Source organism: Jaculus jaculus, chromosome 11, assembly GCF_020740685.1.
Source record: "Jaculus jaculus isolate mJacJac1 chromosome 11, mJacJac1.mat.Y.cur, whole genome shotgun sequence".
Taxonomy (NCBI): domain Eukaryota; kingdom Metazoa; phylum Chordata; class Mammalia; order Rodentia; family Dipodidae; genus Jaculus; species Jaculus jaculus.
Window position 1 is genome coordinate 102049249 of NC_059112.1, and position 25870 is coordinate 102075118.

General features: G+C 46.5%; 1 protein-coding gene across 1 annotated transcript in view; it reads right to left on the reverse strand.

Moving 5' to 3' along the window:
• Positions 1–25870, reverse strand: part of Snx29 (sorting nexin 29) — a 459228-nt gene that overhangs the window by 402321 nt on the left and 31037 nt on the right. Inside the window, exon 3 of the mRNA XM_045161574.1 lies at positions 23145–23197. Coding sequence (XP_045017509.1) covers positions 23145–23197 — 53 coding nt within the window. The remainder of the gene's footprint in view (positions 1–23144; positions 23198–25870) is intronic.

Consider the following 25870-nt stretch of genomic DNA (forward strand, 5'->3'; position numbering starts at 1 on the left):
CCTCCTTCAGGAAGCATTTCAGTGTGTTCTCTGGCTTTCAGCTTTTCTCTAAGGCCCCTTGCCCACCACTCTCAGTGTCAACGATCTAGCTCCACAGGGCCCACTTCCTGCTTCCTGTGAGGTGCCCCTGCACTATGGAGAACGTGACCCAGATGGCCCTTCCTTTTGGAGAACGGAGGTAATGGACTTGATGCGGAGTTTGGTAAGAGAGGCCTCTCAGGAGAGCTGATACAATTTGCAGTTCAAATCCAGGTCGGCTAAGAGTAGGGGAACCAGGGAGAACCCCCTTGCCCACACACACACCAGCCTATCCTGTAGCTTAAGGTGAGCATAAATGGTTGAGAACTGAGTTGTGGTAACAGATGCACAACTCAAAAGATTTACCCAAAAACCAGGTCTCGGAGGCTCAGCATATAGCTCAGTGGGTACGGTGCTTGCCTCACATGCACAAAGTCCTGGGTTCAAATCCCCAGCACCACATGAACCAAGTTGGTGCCACATCTCTGTAATCTCAGCACTCAGGAAGTGGAGGATCAGCTCAAAGTCATCCTTGGCTACATGAGAGGCTGTTTCAAAAACAAAATAAGTCAATGAATTAAGTACTACAAGAGCTAGATTTTTATAGTAAATAAATTAAATCTATTCAATAAAGTCATTTAAAAACAAAAGTTTTACGGCCAGGCGTGGTGGCACACGCCTTTAATCCCAGCACTCGGGAGGCAGAGGTAGGAGGATTGCCGTGAGTTCGAGGCCACCCTGAGACTCCATAGTGAATTCTAGGTCAGCCTGGGCTAGAGTGAGACCCTACCTTGAAAAAAAAAAAAAAAAAAAGTTTCACCGGACGTGGTGGCACAGGCCTTTAATCCCAGCACTTGGGAGGCAGAGGCAGGAGGATTACTGTGAGTTTGAGGCCAGCCTGAGACTACATAGTGAATTCCAGGTCAGCCTGGGCTAGAGTGAGGCCCCACCTTGGGAAAAAAGAAAAAAGAAAAAGAAAAGTTTCCAGGCTGGAGAGATGGCTCAGCAGTTAAGGTGCTTGCCTGTAAAGCCTAAGGACCGAGTGGATTCCCCAGTACCCATGTAAAGCCAGATGCGCAAGATGGCGCATGTGTCTGGAGTTTGTTTGCAGTGGCTCAAGGCCCTGACATGCCCAATCTCTCTCTCTTTCTCTCTGCCTCTTCCTCTCTGCCCCCCCCCCAAGTAAATAAATAAAATATTTAGGAAAAAGAAAATGAAAAAAGTTTCCCTCAAAGTATTTGGGGAAAGCCTGATAAAGTAATAAGGGAACTGGTGAAGAGGAAAAGAAATCGCATCTTCCTCAACTCCATCTTCGCGGCAGCCACAGCTGGCCCACAGATCAGTCACCCACGTGCAGCTCTTTGTCCGTGCCCAGGAACTACACACCCTCCAGGTGACCGGCCAGGAGCAGTCGCCCAACTCAAGGCTCATGTGGCCTCGCTGGAGGGCATCGCCCTGAAAGATCAAGCCGTGCTGCTGGCAGGCACACCGCTGGAGGGTGAGGCCAGCCTAGCCCGGCATGGGGTGGAGGTCCTGGCCCCCCTGGAAGTAGCTGGGAGGTCAAGTCCATGCTTCCCTGGCCCGTGCTGGAAAAGCGAGAGGTCACACTCCCAAGGCGGCCAAACAGGAGGAGAGGAAGACAGGCCAGGCCAAGGGCAGATTTGTTTTGTTTTGCTTTGTCAATGTTCTGCCCACCTTTGGCAAGAAGGGCTCCAGTGCTAACTCTAAAATCCTATGTAATCTTGGCTTTTGCTAATAAAGCCACTTTGCCCAGGCAGAAGAAAGAAAGAAAGAAGGAAACAAACAAACAAACAAACCAAGCAAGCAAGCAGACAGAAAAAGAGAAGGGGAGGGGAGAGAATAAAGAAAAGAAAGATAGGGGCTGGAGAGATGGCTTAGTGGTTAGGCACTTGCCTTTGAAGCCTAAGGACCCTGGTTCAAGGCTCGATTCCCCAGGACCCACGTTAGCCAGATGCGCAAGGGGGCGCACGTATCTGGAGTTCGTTTGCAGTGGCTGGAGGCCCTGCCGCGCTCAATCTCACTCTCTCTATCTGCCTCTTTCTCTCTCTGTCACCCTCAAATAAATAAAAATGAACAAAAAAAATTAAAAAAAAAAAAAAGAAAAGAAAGATAGAAAAAAAGAAAAAAATTGCTGCCACCTGCTGCACTGGAAACTGTACATCAACACCAGCATCGCGGGACACTGCTGGACTTCCCTAGCTCCTGCCAAGATTCCGCAAGCGCCTCCTTCTATAGTTCAACACTGCCTAACGTGCAGTCCTAGAATCCTGCTTAATGGTAAATGCAGGACAGCTAACACGTCAGCCATAAATGCCATCGCGGCTGTGGATATGTGTGTGCGAGAGAGAGAGAGAAAGAGAGAGGTATATGTAAGCATGTTCACATATGTATGTGGACACAATGGACACATATGCATGTGGAGGCCAGAGGTCAATGTCAGGTTTCTTCCTCAGTCATTCTCTGCCTTAAATTTGGGGTAGGTTTTTTTTTGAGGTAGGGTCTTGCTCTAGCACAGGCTGATCTGGAACCCACTCTGTAGCCCAGGCTGACCTCGATCTCATGATGATCATAGTGCTGGGATTATAGACATGAGCCACTATGCCTTACCACACATTTATGTTTTATAAATTAAGTCTATAAAAAGGGTCACACATTTTGCCCTCGAACATTAATAGCAAAAATCAACCCTAGACTACAATCTAAAGTCAGGTAAAGATTCAGTAACAGAACCCCCCCCCCAACATTATTATTTACACTAGTGGGAAGACAGGAACTGCTAAATACTTCATACTGGGGGAACTGGCTAGGTGACCCTAGCACAGGCTGTAATGTAAACAGATGCTGCTGAGTCCTTGATACATTCTCCAGAGCTCATATTAAGTGTACATGTTTGAGATACAGTGAGACATGAACATTGAGCCAGGTATGGAACTTTCAAGTATACTCAGCGACGCCAACACATGCCCACAGCTTCTGAAGGGACTCGTGGGAACCCATGAAGAGCCACTATTCCTCAGGCTTTCCTTGCTGTCACAATTCCCTGATGCTAGCTCATTTTCTAAAATAAGCGTTGAGAACATATCTATGCCCCAGGAACCGGAAGTACTGCTGCCCAGAGCCAGAGGTAAAGAACGGGCAAGGTCAGACAGGAAGACGAAGGCGACGGCTCGCTGGTCGGCCAGTCTAGCAGAACAATGGTGAGCGCCGGATTCAGGAAGCCAGGTGGAGGAGCGATAGAGGAGAACCCCTGACTTCCCCCTCTGGTCTCTGCACGTGTGTGCATCCATGCACGCGCATCTGCCCTCACTGGTGCATGCACTACACACACACACCACTCATACCACACCACACACATACTACACCACACATACAAAAAAGAAAACTGGGGCTGGAGAGATGGCTTAGTGGTTAAGCGCTTGCCTGTGAAGCCTAAGGACCCCGGTTCAAGGCTCGATTCCCCAGGACCCACGTTAGCCAGCTGCACAAGGGGGCGCACGCGTCTGAAGTTCGTTTGCAGTGGCTAGAAGCCCTGGCATGCCCACTCTTCTGCCTCTCTCTCTGCCTCATTCTCTCTCTGTCTGTCACTCTCAAATAAATAAATAAACAAAAAAAAAAACTTACCTATAAACAGTGAAAAGCTTAAAAGAAAATCTAAAAGACCACATGCACACTCTAACATTGAGGAAGTTCTCTAAGTAGATAAGCAGATGTATAGGTTAAAGGAAAAAAGTTTCAACATGCTAAAATACTAGATACCACTGATTGTACTAACAAAGAGGATGACAAGCAGATTTAACAAGATCATTCAGGGGCTGCAGAGATGGCTTAGCAGTTAAGGTGCTTGCCTGCGAAGCCTAAGGACCCATGTTTGAGTCCCCAGATCCCATGTAAGCCAGATGCACAAGGTGGCGTGAAGGCAAGGTTGCACAAGCACACAAGGAGGTGCATATGTTTGGAGTTTGAGTTTAGTGGCTGGAAGCCTTGGCATACCAATTCTCTCTTTCTCTGTTTCTCTCTTGCTCTCATTCTCATAAAAAATAAATAAATAAGGCCAGTCTATTGGGCTTGCCTCAAATATATATACATACATATATATATCACGTGGAGGCAAAGAACAGATGGAAGGTTAGATACTATCATATACAAAGGGGTCTCACAAACTGACAAGAGAATAAATAATCAAATAAGAAAATAGCATGAAGAGATTTGTACACAAAAGAACAAGAAGCCCAAACAGTGGACAAATATGTCCCTTCTTTAAATACTGAGATTCAGTAGCAATTGAGGAAAATGCAAATTAATGTGACAGTGAGTCAACATTTTTTACCCATCAGACTGGCAAAAAAAAAAAAAAAAAAATTCAATAATAGTGATAACTGCTATTAGGGAGAAAGAACGGGGTCAGAGGCCCAGGGAGCTAGCTTAGCAGGTAAGAGCACTTGTCACACAAGCATGATGATCCCCAGCACCCACATACAAAGGTGGGCATGGCCATGCATGCCTATAAGCCCAGTCTGAGTCCCGAGTTCCTTGTGCAGGGGAGGGTAGAGACAAGAGAATGGCTGAGGCTGACTGTTCATCTAGTCTGACTGAAAACACAGCAGCTCCAGGAGCAGAGAGGGGGGGGAGGGAGGGAGGGAGAGAGAGAGAGACCCTATCTCAAGAAAGCAAAGAGGGGGATGGAGAGATGGCTTAGCAGTTAAGGCGCTTGCCTGCAAAGCCAAAGGACCTCGGTTCCACTCCCCAGGACCCATGTAAGCCAGATGCACAGGTGGCGCATGCATCTGGAGTTCGTTTGCAGTGGCTGAAGGCCCTGATGCACCCATTCTCTCTTTGTCTGTCTGCCTCCCTCTCCCTCTTTCTCAAACAAATAAATTTCAAAAGAAAAAGAAAGAGAAAGCACAATAAAGGAGAACACCATTCTCCTCTGGCCTCCACACACATGTGCAAGGGTGCATGCATCTGCACACACGTGTGCATACAGTATACACATACCACAAACACATCAAAAGAAAAAAATTTTTTTTTTTTTTGGTTTTTCGAGGTAGGGTCTCACTCTGATCCAGGCTGACCTGGAATTAACTCTGTAGTCTCAGGGTGGCCTTGAACTCATGGCAATCCTCCTACCTCTGCCTCCCGAGTGCTGGGATTAAAGGCGTGCGCCACCACGCCCGGCCCAAAAGAAATTTTTTAAAAAAGAACTGGTTGATCTTGTGCACAGCTGGTAGAAATGTTAATAAAGCTAGAAACACTCTCTTTGACCTACAATCCAACTTGTGCATCTCCACCTCAGTATATAGGGCAGGAAGTCAGAGGCCTCACTGCAGACAGAACTGGGAAGGGCATCAGGATCCCGTCACAGGCAGTACTCCCTGCTGCAACACCTCCCTCACACAACAAACCATAGGCCCCTTGTAAAATAATGAGAGCAAAATAAGAAAATAATAAGAGCAGGCCAAATGTGCCAACTGGTACAATAGTGGCATGTAAGTTACGAGGGAAACCAAAAGCTCTCTAATTGGATTGGAAGCCTGCTCCATGGGAGGGAATACATGCCTCGTTCTGAAAACCTAGTTTAAAGCCTATGGCAGGGGAGGTCATGAGCGCTAGAAGGTTAATGCCTGCTGGTGTCTGGCTAAATGCATGTATTACATTCACAAAACTGCCCAGGAAGCACTTCTCTTAATGCTCACACCCATATATTAATGCTACTCTCACTTTTGGTTACAGAAGCTTCTCTTTTCAGGTGGCAGTGATCACTTGGATGATGACTCGGAAGGCACCATAGTGCTGAGAAGAAGTGAAGAGGAGTGCTCAGCACTGCAATATCTCTATCACACCTTCCAAGGCTCAGGGTCCATTGAGGAAGAAGTGGTGGAAAGAATGTAAGAGCCAAAGGAAGTGTAGGACTGCTTACGATGCACTCTTCCAGACAAAAAATGGCCTGGTTATCCACAACTTCGCTGCACCTGGCACTACCTACACAAGACCACCATAATAGAAGGACAAGATGATGACAACAAAGTTAAAAAGAAGCCGAGCGTGGTGACACACACCTTTAATCTCAGCACTCGGAAGGCAGAGGTAGGAGGACCACCTTGTGCATCTGACTAACAGGGGATCTGGAGAATAGAACCTGGGTCCTTGGGCAAGCCTGTGAAGCCAAAGAACTTCAGTTCGATTCCCCAGGACCCACGTAAACCAGATGCACAAGGTGGCACATGCGTCTGGAGTTCATTTGCAATGGTTGGAGGTCCTGACATGCAAATTCTCTCTTTCTATCTGCCTCTCTCTCTCTCTCTCTCTCTCTCTCTCTCTCAAATAAGTAATAAAAATATTTTTTAAATGATGACATTCATTTTCTCTCTCCCTCTTTCTCTGTCAAATAAATGTATATATATAATAAAGTATTATTTTAAAGGGATGGAGGAATGGCTTAGCAGTTAAGGCACTTGCCTGCAAAACCAAAGGACCCAGGTTCGATTCCCTAGGACCCACGTTTGCCAGATGCACAAGGGTGAGCATGTGTCTGGAGTTCGTTTGCAGTGACTGGAGGCCCTGGCATGCCCACTCATTCTCTCTCTGTCTCCGCCTCTTTCTCTCTCTCCCTCTCTCTCCCTTTTTCTCTGTCAAATAAATAAATAATTAAAGTATTAAAAATGATGAGAGCAGCTCTTACTTGAGAAGATTTTTTTTTAATTCTATTTATTTCATTTTTATTTTTATTTATTAGAGACAGAGGGAGCAGAGTGAATGGGCATGCCAGGGCTTCTAGCCACTGCAAACGAACTCCAGACGCATGCACCACCTTGTGCATCTGGCTTACGTGGGACCTCAAGAATTGAACCTGGGTCCTTAAGCTTCACAAGCAAGCACCTTAACTGCTGAACCATCTCTCTAGCCCTTACTTGTGAACGTTTCATTTTATTTTTTTGTTTTTATTTTTATTTATTTATTTGAAAGTGACAGACAGAGAAAGAGGCAGATAGATAGATAGATAAAGAGAGAGAGAGAGAATGGGCATGCCAGGACCTCCAGCCACTGCAGACGAACTCCAGACACATGCACCCCCTTGTGCATCTGGCTAATGTGGGTCCTGGGGAATCGAGCCTCAAACCTGGGTTCTTAGGCTTCACAGGCAAGTGCTTAACCACTAAGCCATCTCTCCAGCCCACTTGCAAAGGTTTTAATAGAGGAGTGCCAAAAGAAAAAATAAAAATGCAGAACATTTCTGTCTGATCCAATTTCTATAAAATTTGTATGATATATCCACATATCTTTGTTACATTTGTAAATGATAGTATGAGTCTAGAATAAATAATAAAAGAGCGAAGCTGGATATGGGGGCAAAAACCTGTAAAAGCATCACTTTGGAGGTGGAGGCAGGAGGACCAATCAGTAGTTCTTTTAGACTACCATTGCAAGTTCAAGGCCAACCAGGGCGACATAACCTATCTCAAAAAAAAAAAAAAAAAGTTTTTAAAGCCAGGTGTGGTGACACACAGCACTTGGTAGGCTGAGGTAGGATTACCATGAGTTTAAGGCCAGCCTGGGTGTGGTGGTTTGATTCAGGTGTCCCTCATAAACTTAGGTGTTCTGAACGCTAGTCTCACCAGCTGATGGCAATTGGGAATTAATGTCGCCTGGAGGCAGTATATTGTTGGGGGAGCGCCAACTCCCAGTGTCCCCTTGCCAATGTTTGGCACACTCTCCTGTTGCTATTGTCCACCTGATGTTGGCTAGGGGGTGATGTCCACCCTCTGCTCATGCCATTGTTTTCCCCTGCCATCGTGGAGCTTCCCCTCAAGTCGGTAAGCCAAAATAAGCCTCTTTTTCCCAGAAGCTGCTCTTAGTTGAGTGATTTCTACCAGCAATGTGAAGTTGACTGCAATAGTAAAGTGGTACCAAGGAGTGGGATTGCTGTTAAGACACCTGACTATGTGGCTTTGGCCTTTTGGAGCTGATTTTTAAGAGGAATGTAGAAGGATTTGAAACCTTGGCCTAAGGAATGCCTTGTAGTGCTGTAAGTATAGCTTGATGGACCATTCTGGTCAGAGTTGAAAGGTCTGAATGCAGTAAGAACTATGGAGTGTGAGGTTTGGCTTATGAGGGTGAGAAAGAGCTTTGCTTGGACTGGGCTAGCAGTTTGTGTTAAATGCTTGCTGTTATGCCTGGGTCCTGAGAAGCTGTGTAGGGTTGCTCTGCATAGAAATGAACTGGTGTGAGCAGAGGGATATGGCACGGTAGAAATGAAATCTTTGGGCCTAAATTGCTGCCCACTCACCTGCAATTTGTTTGAGAGATTACAACCTTTCAGATTGGGCCAGCTGACCTGCACTGGGGCAACAGGAAGAATGTAGACTTTTTTGAAGGGCCTGAGTGTTCAAGGAGTGTCCTGTTCTTCAAAGTCTGCTTTATTCCCCCCTGGATTAACAAATTGGCACTCTATCTGGTATTGTGGAGTATAAGAAATGCAGGAAAGAGAGGGTCATTGAATTTGCAAAATGGTCTTGTGTTTTGGAAATGGCCACAGGCAGTGTGAAGCAGGTTTGCTGGATGCCTGCATGGAGACTCCATGGGGCCATAAGGATGAACCATGGATTGCAGTGGAGACCCAGTGGAGATGCCGGGACCACGAGATGGCTGCTAAGGAGAGCTGCCGGCCCCAATGAAGTTTTCCAGGACTGTGAGTAGCCTAGCTGGAGGGGTGGAATTGGAATGCCAGAGACTTATTGCTGGTTAGAATTATCGGACTTGGAAATTTGTCACTGGCTAGAGTTGCTGGACTTGGAGTTACAATTTGATGTTTGCCCTGGTTGTTTTAAATCTGGTATTGGCTGCAGTGTAAAGGTTTATTCTGTGCTATTGTGGTTTGGGGGGGATATTTTGGTATTATGGCTCAGTTAAAAGACCTTGCACTATGGGGATGTATGAGTTTCAGGTCAGCCTGGGCTAGAATAAGACCCTACCTGGTGGGTAGGGGGAGGGAAAGGAAAGAAAAAAGAAAGAGAAAAACACGTAAGCCTGGCAACAGCACAGGCACGCAGGCAGTGGGTTTCAGGCAGGGTGTGAAGGCTGGGGAGCTGAGAGCTGGCCCCTCTGTCCTGCAGACCCCGCCCGTACCCTGCGCATGGCACATGAGACGGTGTCAGCCTCTTTCCCCTCCTTACCGCACCATGCTATGCATACACACTAGATGGCATGATCTATAGGGAGAACACGCATGAGTGTTTTCATGTTAACTATCTTCATGTGGCAAGAACAACACAGAAGCAGCCCGCTGACCTTGGCTTTCTCCGGCAGTGCCACTATGCTGGGCCCAGAGGAGACAGCACTTTGGAATAACACCTCAAGCCAGCCTCTGGCTCAGGATGGTGCACGGACGTGACGTTGTTGTAAAACACAGTACGCAAATGGCCTAGCAGACAAGAGTGTTATCGCTTCCCTGGGACAGCAAACACGTGCATGACAATGCCTTTGCCTCTTCCTGACACCTTCCCACTGGCTGTCTCAGGAATGATCCAGAACTCCCATCCCTCCATTTCACCACTGATGACCCTACAGTCACCCACACCACTGAAGCGTTAGGACGGACCACCACCACTGACTGTCACCACAACTTACACGACCATGCTGTGCTGTCTACAGTACCCTCCACATAAGCACCTACTGGGCAGCAGAATTAATGAGCAATCACCTGGCCTTTCATTTCCAGCAACTACCGAGAAAGGCAGGTACAGATAGGCATAGGAAGAAAATATGTTCAGTTGAGAAAGTTCTTCTTACTGGGCGTCCCAAGCAAACACCACTATAATTACGTATCGCCCCGACCCTCAGAAGTAGGCACAATTATTATTCTCTGATCTCCCACATTGCGGGAGTGGCTCCAAAATCACATAGCTGGTAGTTGGTGACTTATGCCCAAGTGCAAACAGCTTCACACACAACTAGAATGACGAGCACAAAAGCTAACGCTTGTGAAAGCTGACTAGGCTCTGTGTTATGGGCTGCACAAGAGCCTACCTACTACTCCATGCCAAGAGTAGTCTAAACAGCATACCCATTTTACAGATGAAGAAACTGAGGCACAAGAAAGTCCAAAATTTGCCCCAAATCACATGACTTGGTACCACAGTCATACCCGGCTGCAGACTCTGCAATTAAATCCAGGCTCTCTTTAATGGCCCTCAGCTTTCATTTCTATTCGTAATTCTGAGGGGGACACATCCCAACTCTGTTGTGTAATTCTGTATGCAAGAAGACAATGTCTCTGTGGAACAGTAATGCATATCTAACCTCTGAGGTAACTTCCAGGACGTGCTAAGTTCTTGGGCCATTATGTCTGGGAGGCAAAATAATGCAAAGCTATTCTGAAGCCTCACCCTGGGCCAGTGTGACTGGCAGAACATGGAGTGGTTTTAATAAGCCACAAGAATGAACCTTTGTTCTGAGGAGAAAACAGCTAGAAAAGCAGAAATGGCAGCAAGCACTGGGAGAAGCTGGAGGGGCCGAGCTTCCTGAGGCTTCCTGAGGACATTTCTGAAGGGAAGCGCAGACCTATCTCTCTGCTACTTCCCCTAAATGCGGAGTCGCCCTTCAGGAGGATGCCAGATCCTGCTGTGTCAGCCTCACAGGACCAAACAAACCACAGACTCCCATTCTGTGCCCTCACTCCCAGCAGAACACTGTGTCTCGTGGAGGCCCAAACCCAGCAGCAGCTGCGGCCCTGCAAGCACTGTCTCCCAACACTTGGGCCACTTCCTCAACCACTGAGGAGATGACGTGTCATTATGTCTTCAGCTTGTCTCGTTTCACTCATATACATCTGGTTTGTTTGTTTGTTGTTGTTGCTTTGTTTGTTTTTTTTTTTTGGTTTTTTTTTTTGAGGGAGGGTCTCACTCTAGCCCAGGTTGACCTGGAATTCACTATGTAGTCTCAGGGTGGCCTCACAGCGATCCTCCTACCTCTGCCTCCCAAGTGCTGGGATTAAAGGCATATGCCCAGCTTGTTTGTTTATTTTCTTTTAATATTCTTATTTATTTATTTACTTATGAGATGGGGGAAGAGGTAGATAGAATGGGCGTGTCAGGGCTTCTAGCCACTGCTAACGAACTCCAGACACATGTGCCACCTTGTGCATCTGGCTTATGTGGGTACTAGGGAATCGAACTCCAATCATTAGGCTTTGCAGGCAAGCATCTTAACTGCTAAGCCACTTATTGCACACAAAGCCTAATGACCAGAGTTTGTTTCCCAAGTGCCCACATAAGGCTAGATGCATAGTGGTGCATGCATCTGGAGTTCATTTGCAGTGGCAGGAGGCCCTGGAATGCCCATTCTCTCTGTCTCTCTTCTATCTCTCCCTGTTTGCAAATAAATATATATATATATTTAACAACAAGAAAAAGCGATCCACAAGCTTGGCTTAGCTGGGCATGGTAGCAGACACTCAGGAAGCTGAGTGGAACTGGGGGAACAGAGGCAAACCTCTGCTGCTGCTGTGGCCAGGGCCCCACGACATCCCCAGAGTGCCCCACACGCAAGTGCTGCTCAAGCACAGGGCTCTGAGTGCGGCAGCCAGAGGACTGAGATCTGACTGTTTAAAGAGAGAGCTGGAAAACACATATCATTATGAACTATCCTCAGCAAACTGGCATTTGTGTAGGCCAAAATATTATCAAATATTTGTAATTCCATTCAATTTAATACCAAGACAAGTCTTTCCCTCAATATCATTGAGTCTGGAAATGAACAGAAAGGAATTTACTTCTGTGACGTTGAAAACCTAAAATGACATTAAGTACTTGTGGCATGGACCTCTCCCTTTGGGACAGTGTATGCTGAACAATGGGGCCAGAGTGTAAGAGAATGAGGACCACACTGGGAACTGAAGGAATGGCCTCAACTCCCACTCACAACCCATAATCCCCACGCCAGCTCTCAGGGGTGACGAAACTTTCACACCCGTGAAACAGGGCAACAGGCCACCAGCGGCAGCAGCCTGCGGGGCTGCCCAGGGCTGCATGAGGCCACTGACCACCCCCCCCCCAGAGCACCTTCACACCACACAGCACGGCCAGGGGACAGACTTGTCCAATGTGGCGGCCACAGCACACAAGGACTGCGCTTTGGGCCACCCTGCACCTTTCTAAGAGCATCTGCACCTCATCTCCAAGGCTTACTTCTTCCTTGCTACCTACAGGCTTGGGGCACCCAAGGAGACGCCTCGGTACAGAAGTGAACTACCCTACAGAGTTCCCTCAGCCAAGTCCTTCTGGTGGCCAATGGGTAGCCAAGCACCCAGAGACTGGCAGCTCAGACGTCTCTGCCTTGGCATGGCAGTTTTGAGCTGATAGAAAGTCAAAAAGCAGCAGGCATTGACCCCAGTAGCAAGGCTGTTCCTGCTAGACAGCCATTTCTGCAGCATCTGCTCCGGCTTCCACGCCTTCCAAAGCTGCCTAACTCCTTTCTGATTCCAGTGCAGAATTCTCTAAACTCCCCAATAATTCTGAACTTCCTCAATTCTCTAAACTCTTAATTGCTGGAGCCGGAATATGTATGTGTGGTTTGTTTGTTTGTTTGTTTGTTTGTTTGTTTGTTTGTTTGTTTGTTTGTTTTTCAAGGTAGGGTCTCACTCTGGTTCAGGCTGACCTGGAATTCACTATGTAGTCTCAGGGTGGCCTCGAACTCTTGACAATCCTCCTACCTCTGCCTCCCAAGTGCTGGAATTAAAGGCATGCGCCACCACACCTGGCTTGGAATACATTTCTGTTACCTATTACTAAGGGTCCCTGGCAGACACACCAGTCCATTTTCTGTTGCTTCATTAAATACTTGAGATCAAGTAGTTTATAAAGGAAAAAGGTGGGCTGGAGAGATGGCTTAGCGGTTAAGCGCTTGTCTGTAAAGCCTAAGGACCCTGGTTTGAGGCTCGATTCCTCAGGACCCACGTAAGCCAGATGCACAAGTGGGTGCACACGTCTGGAGTTTGTTTGCAGTGGCTGGGAGCCCTGGTGCGCCCATTCTCTTTCTTTCTATCTGCCTCGTTCTCTCTGTCTGTCACTCGCAAATAAATATATAAAAACTTTAAAAAAAAAAAAAAAAGGAAAAAGGATTGTTTATTCAGACTGATGGTTCCAGGAGGTGGGGAACCGAAGGGCAGAGTGCTATTGAAGAACTCACACTCCTTCAACTTGAGGACAGGGGAAGGGCAAGTAGATGCATGAGAAAGAGAGAGGGGGCCTCCCCCCTATGACTAACTTATTCCCAAGAGGAAGGCACTGATCCAATTGCCAGCGCTCCACTGGCACACTGAGGAAGTAGAAATCCAACACATGGATTTGGGGGACAAACTCACAGCACAGCCACTATCCTCTCAGAGATTCCGACTTAGCCCTCCCAGTCAGCTGGACTGTAGATCAAGCAAGGTACCTTGCAGCCCTGGATGAATTTAATTCTTTTATGTATTTATTGATTTATTTTTATTTTGAAACAGTGTCTGGCACAGCTCTAGCCTTGAACTCCCAATCTATCCTCCTACATCCACCTCCAAAGCTCTGGATTGCAGGCTCACACCACTATTAGGCTCTGCCTGGAATTAATCTTTTCTTTTCTTTTCTTTCTTTTTTTACATATCGTTGTTTATTTGAGAGACAGAAAGGCAGATGAGAGAAAGAGAAGAGAGAATGGGCACAAAACCAGGGCCTTCTTCCATTGCAAATAAACTCGATGCATGTGCCATTTCTTGCATCTATGTGGTGGTTTGATTCAGGTGTCCCCCATAAACTTAAGTGTTCTGAATGCTAGGTTCCCAGATGATAGAGATTTGGGAACTAACACCTCCTGGAGGCAGTGTATTGCCGGAGGTGGGCTTATCGGTATTATAGCCAGTTTCCCCATGCTAGTGGTTGGTACACTCTCCTGTTGCTATGGTCCATCTTATGTTGGCCAGGGGGTGATGGCCACCCTCTGGTGGCCTCTTGCCATCATTTTCTTCTGCCATCGTGGAGCTTCTCCTCGAGCCTGTAAGCCAACATAAACCTCTTTTTCCCACAAGCGGCTCTTGATTGGGTGATTTCTACCAGCAATGCGAACCTGACTGCAATAGTAAAATGGCACCAAGGAGTGGGACTGTTGGTAGACACCCGTGTGGCTTTGGCCTTTTGGAGTTGATTTTCAAGAGGTATGTGGAAGGATTTGAAAGTCTGGCCTAAGAGAAGACTTGCAGTACTATAAATACAGAGTTGAAAGACCAGTAAGAACTAGGGATTGTGTGGAGGTTGTGAGAATAAGAAAGAGCTTTGCTTGGACTGGGCCAGCAGATTGTGAGAAGCTTGCTGTTATGCTCATGTCCTGAGAAGTTGTGCAGGGTTGCTTTGTGTAGAAATGAACTGGTGTGAGCAGAGGGATATGGCACAGAAAAAAAAAAAAAAGTCTTTGGGTGAACTGCTGCCCGTTCAGCTGCAATTGAGAGATCACAACCTTTGAGACTGGGCCAGCTGAGGTGCACTGGGGCAACAGGAAGAATGTAGACTCTTTTGACGGGGACTGAGTGCTCAAGGAGTGTCCTGTTCTTCAAAGCCTGCTTTATTCCCTCCCACCCATCCCCCGGATTAACAAATTGATACCCTACCTGGTATTGTGGAGTATAAGAAATGCAGGAAAGAGAGGGGTCATTGAGTTTGCAACATGGTCTTGTGTTTTGGAAATGGCCATAGGCAGTGGGAACAGGTTTGCTGGATGCCTGCATGGAGACCCGATGGAGCCGTTGGATGGGAAGATGCCGGGACCATGAGATGGCTGCCGAGGAGCTGCCAGTCCCAGATGAAGTTTTCCAGGACTGTGAGTAGCCTAGCTGGAGGGGCAGAATTGGAACTCCAGAGACTTGTTGCTGGTTAGGATTATCGAACTTAGAGACCTGTCACTGGCTAGAGTTACTGGATTTGGAGCCACAGAGTTTGGTGTTAGCCATGTTTAAATCATGTATTGCTTGAATATTTCTTTGCTATGTCCAATGCCATATTTTGTAGATGTTTATTCTGTGCCATTATGGTTTTTTTGGAGTTGGGTTTGTTTGGGGTTTTTTTTGGTATCATGGCTCAGTTAGAAATCTTGGACTGTGGGGATGTATGAACATCATTGGAATAGATAAAAACTATGGGGACTTTTAAAGTTGGATGAATGTACTGCATTTTATATCATTTATGATTATCAATTTATGGGGGCCAGGGAAAGAAATGTGGTGGTTTGATTCGGGTGTCCCCCTTAAACTTAGGTGTTCTGAATGCTAGGACCCCAGCTGATGGAGATTTGAGAACTAACGTCTCCTGGAGGGATCATATTGTTGGGGGCAGGCTCATCTCATGGGTGTTATAGCCAGCTTCCTCTTAACAGTGTGTGGCACACTCTCTTGTTGCTATTGTCCACCTGATGTTGGCCAGGGGGTGATGACCACCCTCTGCTCATGCTATCGTTTCCCCTGCCATCATGGAGCTTCCCCTTGAGCCTGTAAGCCAAAAGAAACCTCTCTTTCCCACAAGCCACTCTTGGTCAGGTGATTTCTTTCTTTCTTTCTTTCTTTTTATTTTTTTGGTTTTTCAAGGTAGGGTCTCACTTTAGCTCAGGCTGACCTGGAATTATCTATATAATCTCAGGGTGGCCTTGAACTCACAGCGATCCTTCTACCTCTGCCTCCTGAGTGCTGGGATTAAAGACATGAGCCACCACGCCTGGCTCTTGGTCAGGTGATTTCTACCAGCAACACGAACCTGATTGCAACAATCTGGCTTTGCAAGTAAGTGTGCCATCTCTCCAGCCCTCTGCCTAGAACCTCTTAGGACAGTGAGTTGACAGAAGCATTCAAGGAGATTATTTGTCTTTTTAAGTCAAATCTCTCCCAGTAATCTACTGTTTCCTTGAAGACATTGGTTCTTAGAGTCTTAGAGAAGACTGGTGTGGGGGAGGCCCTGCTCGGGGCTAGGGATATGGTTTAACATACAAGAGGACCTGCATTCAATTCCCACACCTCGGTGGGAGGGGGTAAGGCAAACCCTGTTCTCCAGATGGAGCCAAAAGCACTCACAGTTATATGAAAAGCCTCCACTGTGGGAAAGAAGGGATTCAGTGGAGGGAAAAAGGAAGAGTTGTGGGAGGGAATTATAATCATGGCATATTGCTTATATGTATGGACTATGTCAATGAATTCAGGTCTGGAGAGATGGCTCAGTAGTTAAGACACCTGCCTGCAAAGCTTAAGGACCTGGGCTCAATTCCCCAATACCCACATAAAGCCAAATGCACAAAGTGGCGCTTGCATCTGGAGTTCATTTGTAATGGCTAGAGATCTGCCTCTTTCGTGGCCTTGGTTTCTCTCTCTCCAATAAATAAATTAAAAAAATATTTTTTATGCTAGGCGTGGTTGTGCACACCTTTAATCCTGGCACTCTCGAGAGGCAGAGGTAGGAGGATTGCCAAGAGTTTGAGGCCACCCTGAGACTACATAGTGAATTCCAGATCACAGCGAGATCCTACCTTGAAAAAACGAAAGAAAGAGCACTTAACCACTGAGCCGTCTCTCCACACCCTTTGCCAGGCATGGTGGCACATGCCTTCAATCCCGGTACTTGGAAGGCAGAGGTGGGAGGATTGCAGTGAGTTCAAGGCCAGCCTGAGACTACACAGTGAATTCCAGGTCAGCCTGGGCTAGAGTGAGACCCCCACCTCGAAAACCCAAAAAAGAAAAAGTTCCACTAGGTATGGGAAGGAATCTAGGTCAGCCACATATAAGGTCACCTGTTCATCGTGTTTACTGCAGCCAAGATAAGATTCCCATCAACAGATGAATGGATTAAAAAAAAATGTGCATATATATGCAATGCAGTCTTATTCAGCCACAAAGAATGAACTTTTTAAAAAATCAAAGAAGGGCTGGGCAGTTTCTTGCAAAACCTGATGTCCTGGGTTTGACTCCCCAGTGCCCACATAAAAGCCAGATAGATGCACAATGTGGCTCAAGTGTAGAGTTCGTTTGCAATGGTAGGAGGCTCTGGTGTCCCCATAATCTCTCTTCTTTCTCTCTCTCTCTCCAACCCCCTCTCTCTCACTCCCTCCCTCCCTCCCTCTAGCAAATGAATAAAGATATCTTTTAAAAAACAAAGGAAGGCCAGGAGTGATGGCACACACGCCTTTAATCCCAGCACTTGGGAGGCAGAGGTAGGAGAATCACTGTGAGTTTGAGGCCACCCTGAGACTACATAGTGAATTACAGGTCAGCCTGAACTAAAGTGAGACCCTACTTCAAAAAACCAAAATAAGCTGGGTGTGGTGGCGCACGCCTTTAATCCCAGCACTCGGGAGGCAGAGGTAGGAGGATTGCCATAAATTCGAGGCCACCCTGAGACTCCATAGTGAATTCCAGGTCAGCCTGGGCTAGAGTGAGACCCTACCTCAAAAAAAAAATAATAATAAGGGCTGGGGAGATGGCTTAGCAGTTAAGCGCTTGCCTGTGAAGCCTAAGGACCCCGGTTCAAGGCTCAATTCCCCAGGACCCACGTTAGCCAGATGCACAAGGGGGTGCAAGCATCTGGAGTTCGTTTGCAGTGGCTGGAAGCCCTGGCGTGCCCATTATCTCTCTCTATCTCTCTCTCTCTCTCTCACTGTTGCTCTCAAATAAATAAATAAAAATAAGCAAAAAAATTAAAAAAAAAAAACAAAATAAATAAATAAAGGAGGGCTGGAGGGCTTAGCAGTTAAGGCACATGCCTGCAAAGCCAAAAGACCCAGGTTCAATTCCCCAATACCCACATAAGCCAGATGCACAACGTGGCACATGCATCTGGAGTTTGTTTGCAGCAGCTAGGGGCCCTGGCATATCAATTTTGTCTCTCTTTCTCAATTAAATAAATAATAATAAAAGGAAAGGGAAACTGGCACATGTCTTTAATACCAGCACTCAGGAGGCAGAAGTATGAAGATCACTGAGTATTCAAGGCCACCCTGAGACTACATAATGAATCCCAGGTCAGCCTGAGCTAGAGAGAGACCCTGCCTCGAAAAACCAAAAAAGAAAAGAAAACAAAAGAAGAGAAAAGAAAAGGACAGGGAGGAAAGAAAAGAAAAACAAAATTATGCCAAAAAAATAGACAGAATTAGACAACCTGTTAAGTGAAATAAACCAGACCTGAAAAAAAATATATAGCATATTTTCTTTCCCATATAAAATCCAGAAAGAGATATATATGTGTCAACTACAGAGAGTACAGGAAATCTACATTCTTCAGCATGCTCTCAACGCTGCAGAGGTAGGGTGGGGATGACCAGGGGGGCCATCCTGTGAGGGACGCTGGTGACTGCAAGGGGGACATAGGAGATGCTGCCCTTTGCATTTGTATGGAATTCTGGAGCAGGCCCTTGCCAGGGATGAGGTAAGCTCTTCACCCCTGGAGACCTCACAACGGGTATCTGCCAGGCCCTCTGGGGGCAAGGCTGCTCACAGCATGGACAATGAGGCAGCCTCCTTTCCCTGAAGGTGGCACCTGCAGCCACGCACGGCTTAAAGATGACGCCAGGACTTAGGAACTGGACGGAATGCCCTAAAAGGGAAAGGCGACTTGTCAGAAACCCAGCCTTGAAATCAATTTGCTTGATAAATGTGATGGACAAAGAATACTGCTCAGTCACCCCTCAGTACTTAAGGGGGACTACTTTCAGGATACCCATTGGGTACCAAGATCCAAGGATGCTCAGGCCCTAATATGACCAGGTGTGGTGTTTGCATAGAACCTATGCATATCCTACCATGTACCTTACATCCTCGCTAAACAGCTCATAAGACCTGATAAACATAAATGCTAGGCAAGTAGTTGTTATACTGTCTGAGGATTAATGACACCCAAAGCGGTTGCATCAGTGGAGTGCAAAGGCTTGTTTTTGCTGTGATTGTTGGGGGTGGCAGTTTGGTTTGGTGTTCTGTTTTGGATTAGGGGGTGTGTTGTGTCTGTGTTGTGTGCCAGGAACAGAACTCAAAACCTGGTGCCTCCTAAGCACGTGCTCGATGACTGAGCTATGCTCCCAGCCTCCTGAATTCTTTTCATCTGGGAAGGCTGCCCAGATGCAGACAGAGAGTGACGGTCCACTGCAGAGGCCAAGCCCAGGGCACAACCCTTATCCTAACACTACCAACAGGTTTATGGTCATGCTATGGTTTATATATGAAGAGTTCCCAAAAGGGCTCATGTGTCAAAGGCCTGGTTCCCAGCACAGCAGCATTCAGAGACAGGAATGGGTCTCGAGGGAACTGACTGATCGTAAGGGCTCTGATTTATTTGGTGGGCTAATCCTTCATGGATTATAACTTGGTTTTTTTTGTTTTTATTTATTTATTTGAGAGCAACAGACAGAGAAAGAGGCAGATAGAGAGACAGAGAGAATGGTGGCGCCAGGGCTTCCAGCCACTGCAAAAGAACTCCAGACACGTGCGCCCCCTTGTGCATCTGGCTAACATGGGTCCTGGGGAACCGAGCCTCAAACCGGGGTCCTTAGACTTCACAGGCAAGCGCTTAACTGCTAAGCCGTCTCTCCAGCCTAATTTGGGGTTTTATGAGGAGGTGACAGAAACCTCAGCAGGTAGGGCCTAGTTGGAAAAGTGGGTCACTGGGGGCGACCCCTGCTTCTTCCTATCCTACTGCCCTCCCTCTCCCTAGCTTCCAGGAGTCGAGCAGCTGTACTCCACCAGTACCACGCCCTTCACCAGGATGCCTGTCTTGCCACCCCAGAACAGCAGAGCTAACCAACCACAGGCTGTGGCCATGAGCCACAATTAGGTTTTCCTCCTTTTAAGTTTTTTCGGGTTTCCCATCACAGTCAAGGAAATCTAACAGATACATTGGCCCTATCTTTTGCCCCTGTGAGTCTATTTCCTCATCAGCAAAGGGAAGATAATTCCGCTACATATAAGAGGCCTTAAAGGCTCAGTGCCAACAGAGAGAGAAGCAGGAGCCACGGCAAACAATTATGAGTCCCATTCGCAGGTAGCCATAAACACAAAAGTGCAGCTGTAAACGCTGGCCTAAAACACAAAATTGTACATAATAACAGATACGTCAGGGCTGGAGGGATGGCTCAGCGTTCAGTGCTCTGCCCGTGCAAGTATGAGGGCCTGAGACTGCCAGAGTTCACATCAAGGTCCGATGTACACAGGGACTCCTGCTCAGAAGCAAGTCGAGGTGGAAGAGCAGCTGTTCCCTCCGGCCATCGCAGGCAAGCAAGGGGGCGCACAAGGGCACATATACGTGCACACACCATACACACACGCACAAAACAAAAAGAAAGATATAAAATAAACTATTGCGTAGGAATATAATGGCCTAACTAACATTCAGCATATACTTGCCCCTCAGGAAACAGCACAGCAATGAACAAAATGGTCAAGAAGCCACAGCAAGGTACATGTGTACACCTCATACACACCCACTCACGTACACACTGACAAACCAGGTACATGTGTGTACCCCATAAACACCCACTCATGTACACACACTGACAAGCCAGGTACACGTGTGCACCCATACACACCCACCCAAGGACACACACTGACAAGCCAGGTACACACGCGTGCACCCATACACACCCACTCATGTACACACACACAAATAAGCCAATGTGTCCAGGAAAGGGTGAACCCAGAACAGAACCTGGAACAATGACTGGTGGGGAAGCATTGGGCCCACAAGAATCACCTCTTTAGGTAGCGGAAAGAATGTGAGAGCCAAAGGAAGGGTAGGACTCCTCACAATGTGCTTCCTCCAGACATAAAATGGCCTGGATATCCATGACCTCACACAAGACCATCATAAGAGGAGGAAAAGATGACATCAAAAGTAAAAGAGAGGGCTGGAGAGATGGCTTAGTGGTTAAGTGCTTGCCTGTGAAGCCTAAGGACCCCAGTTCGAGGCTCGACTCCCCAGAACCCACGTTAGCCAGATGTCCAAGGGGGCAGATGCGTCTGGAGTTCATTTGCAGGGGGCTGGAGGCCCTGGCGCACCCATTCTCTCTCTCTCTCTATCTGCCTCTTTCTCTCTATGCCTGTCACTCTCAAATAAATAAATAAAAACAAACAAAAAATTTTAAAAAAAAAGTAAAAGAGAGACTGATTGAGATGGGGAGGGGTATGATGGAGAATGGAGTTTCAAAGGGGTAAGTGGGGGGGAGGGAGGGTATCACCATGGGGTATTTTTTATAATCATGGAAGTTGTTAATAAAAAAATTTTTTAGAAAAAGAATCACCTCTTTACAATGGCTCTTTTTGTTGTTTCTATGTTTTTAATTTCTCCTCCTCTGAGGCAGGGTTTCATTTATCCCTGACTGGCCCCAAACTCGTTTTGTAGCAGAAATTAAACTTAAACTTCTCGTCTTCCTCCTCCTCCTCCCTCAACCTCTGTGCTGAGATGACTAGCATGAGCCACCACATCCACTTTCTGTTCACTGTTTTGAAGGGAATGCCTATTGAAAATCCAATCCTCAGCTGGCTGTGGTGTGCCATCCTGTAACCCTGTCACCCACAGGCTGAGGCAGGCGATCAAGAGAACCCAGGCCAGCCTTGACTGCAAAGATCCTGTCTCGGAAAGTGTAAACTGCCAAGCAAGCCCTCCACAAGAACACACGCGTGCAGTCACACACACGCTCTGACCCTCCAGGTCCACAAGGAGATACGAAATCTGCTAGGTTAATTTACAAGCCTTCCAGATGATTCTGATGTGGGTGGACCTTGGATCCCAAAACGAGAAACCCTGTTCTGACAGAGGGCAGACCTTGTATCAGGCCCTTGGGAAGAAGTGAAGGAGTAACTCTGTGTAACAATGTAGCACCATAAATGTATACTAATATTCTATCATGACAGACCCAAAATATCTGCAGCATGGAGAAGGTAGAAGCAGGAGAAGTGGGAGTTCAAGACCAGCCTGACCTACATTCAAGACAAAAATGTCTTGCAAATCCCCTGAGGAATTAAAAAAAAAAAATTGGAAAGGCAGCCCTTCTGCCCTCAAAGCCAAAGTTCACCAACAGTGCTGGTGGCGGTAGATAAGAGACTAGATAAAAATAACATTAATGGGCTGGAGAGATGGCTTAGTGGTTAAGCACTTGCCTGTGACACCTAAGGACCCTGGTTCAAGGCTCGATTCCCCAGGACACACATAAGCCAGATGTACAAGGGGGCACACGCGTCTGGAGTTCATTTGCAGTGGCTGGAGGTCCTGGCACGCCCATTCTCTCTCTCTCCCTCCGTCCCTCCCTCTCCTTCTCTTCCTCCCTCTCTCTCTGCCACTTTCTCTATCTCTTTCAAATAAATAAATAAACCAAAAAATTTCATTAAAAAAATAACATTAAGTCTGTTGTGGTAAGGATTGAACACAGGGTCTTATACATCTACGTATGTGTTCTACCACCCCCACTAACTTTGCTGTTTTTAAATTTTGAGACAGGATCTCACAAAGTTTCCAGGCTGGTCTTGAACTCATTATGTAGCCTAAACAAACCATGAACTCCCAATGCTCCTTCCTCAGCTTCCTGAGAAGCTGGTATCACAAACCTGTGAAACCAGGACTTGCAGAATATGAATTTTTAAAATTTATTTGTATTTATTTATTTGACAGAGAGACAAAGGAAGAGGGATGGAGAAAGAGAATGGGCACACCAGAGCCTCTAGGCACTGCAAACCAACTCCAGATGCATGCACCACCATGTGCATCTGGCTTACGTGGGTATTGGGGAATGAAACCTGGCTCAGGGTTCGCAGGCAAGCACCTTAACAGCTAAGATATCTCTCCAGCTCAGGATATATATATTTTTTAATTTTCTATTGACAACCTCCATATTCATAGACATTATGACATGATCACAATCCTCTACCATCACTCTCCCTTTTCCTCTTCCCCTGTCCCCCCTCCACTGAACCCCTTCTTCTTTCTAACTAGTATCTCTTCTATTTTGATGTCATATTTTTCCCTCCCAACGCTGGGGAGCCTGAGGCAGGAGGACCTTGAGTTCAAGCCCAGCCGGGGCTACATATGAAAATCTTGCCTTGAGAGGAAGGGAAGCTCCATGCTTACCTGCTGTCAGAATCTGAGGCGATCTCCTTTCTCCCTCCAAAGCGGATCTGGCACTGCAGAGAGAAAAAAGCTGAGATCAGTTGTGGGGATGGGACACTCAAGACAGTGCCAACCAGCCTGCCAGGCCTTCAGGGCGCACAGGGCCTGAAGACTCAGGTGACCCCCTGGGCTCTGGGTGTCAGCCCAAGAGGTAAGAAGTGAACATGGGGGCTGGAGAGATGGCTTAGTGGTTAAGCGCTTGCCTGTGAACCCTCGGGACCCCAGTTCGAGGCTCGATTCTCCAGGACCCACGTTAGCCAGGTGCACAAGGGGGCGCACATATCTGGAGTTCATTTGCAGTGACTGGAAGCTCTGGCGCATCCATTTTCATTCTCTCTCTCTCTCTCTCTCTCTCTGCCTCTGTCTGTCTCCATCACTCTCAAATAAATAAAAATGTACAAAAAATAAAAATGAAAAAGAAGTGAACGCGGCAGGTGCCTCCAGACGGAAGTGCTCACCTGTGGCTCGTGCGGAAGTTGGCAGATAAGGCAGATGGGAAAACTGGCCCACAGTCCTCCACAATGACCTGGAAGCTGCACCCGGCTGCCTGTAGCTGGATACTGCCATAATTAAAGCTTCCACAAATCTGCATTCATGGCTCCTTACTGACAGAGCTCCAGAGTCGGTATGACTGACTGGCTATAAAACTACCACTGCATAGGTCAAGCTCCAAACAAGTCATTCCATTGGACTGAACGACAAAAATCACATGATCATCTCATTAGATGGAGAAAAAGCATTCGACAAAACCCAACATCCCTTCACAGTAAGAGTCCTACAGAGACTGGGAGTAGAAGGACATATCTCAACATAATAAAAGCTATTTATGGGCTGGAGAGATGGCTTAGCAGTTACGCGCTTGCCTATTGAAGCCTAAGGACCCCAGTTCAAGGCTTGATTCCCCAGGACCCACGTTAGCTAGATGCACAAGGGGGTGCGCGCGTCTGGAGTTCATTTGTAGTGGCTAGAGGCCCTGGCGCACCCACTCTCCTCTCTCTCTGCCTCTTTCTCTCTCCCTCTCTCTCTCTCTCTCTCTCTCTCTCTCTCTCTCTCTCTCTCTCTCTTTCTCTCTCTGTTGCTCTCAAATAAAAATTTCTAAAAAAAATTTTTTAAAGGCTGTTTATGGGCTGGAGAGATGGCTTAGCGGTTAAGCGCTTGCCTGTGAAGCCTAAGGACCCCAGTTCGAGGCTCAATTCCCCAGGACCCACGTTAGCCAGATGCACAAGGGGGGCGCATGCATCTGGAGTTCGTTTGTAGTGGCTGGAGGCCCTGGCACGCCCATTCTCTCTCTGTCTCTATCTGTCTCTTTCTCTCTTTGTCACTCTCAAATAAATAAAAATGAACAGAAAAATTAAGTAAAATAACAAAAAAAAAATTTTAAATATTTTTTTAAAAAAGGCTATTTATGACAAACCTACAGCCAACATAATAATAAATGGGGAAAAACTAAAAGCTTTTCCACTAAAATCAGGAACAAGACAAGGGTGTTCACTGTTCCCACTTTTATTTAATATAGTGCTGGAAATCTTAGCCATAGCAATAAGGCAAGAATCACACATAAAAGGGATACAAATTGGAAAGGAAGAGATCAAGTTATCATTATTTGCAGATGACATGATTCTATACATAAAGGACCCTAAAGACTCTACCAGCAAACTGTTAGAGCTGATAAACACCTATAGCCATGTAGCAGGATACAAAATAAACACACAGAAATCAGTAGCCTTCATATATGCTAACAACACACACACAGAGGATGAAATCAGAGAATCACTCCCATCCACAATTGCATCAAAAAAAAATACCTTGTAATAAACCTAATCAAGGAAGTGAAGGATCTCTACAATGAAAATTATAAAACATTCAAGTGAGAAACTGTAGAAGTCACTAAGATATGGAAAGACATCCCTTGTTCTTGGACTGGAAGAATCAAATTGTGAAAATGGCAATCTTACCAAAAGCAATCTACACATTTAATGCAATACCCATCAAAATTCTAATGGCATTCACGGAAATAGAAAAAGAATCCAAAATATTATTTGGAAGCACAAAAAACCTCAAATATCTAAAACAATTTTTGTTTGTTTGTTTTTGTTTTTCAAGGTAGGGTCTCACTCTAGCCCTGGCTGACCTGGAATTCACTAGGTTTGAGGGTGGCCTCAAACTCACGGTGATCCTCCTACCTCTGCCACCCGAGTGCTGGGATTAAAGGCACGCACCACCATGCCCGGCATCTAAAACAATTTTGGGCAACAAAAATAAGACTGGTGGTATCACCATACCGGAATTTAACCTATATTACAGAATCATAGTAACAAAAACAGCACGGTACTGGCACAGAAACAGACATGTAGCTCAATGGAACAGAATGTAAGTCCAGGTAGCTATAGCTACTTGATCTTCAACAAAAATGCCAAAAATACTCATTGGAGAAAAGGCAGCCTCTTCAGCAAATGGTGCTGGAAAAACTGGATATGTATCTGTGGAAGGATGAAATAGATCCTTATCTCTCTCCATGCACAAAAATTAAGTCCAAATGGATCAAAGACCATAATATCAGACCTGAGACTCTGAAACTGACAGAGGAAAAAGTAGGGGAAACACTTAAACATACTGATCTTTCCAAAGACTTTTTGAATATAACCCCAATTGCTCAGGAAATCAAACCACAGATCAACCACTGGGGT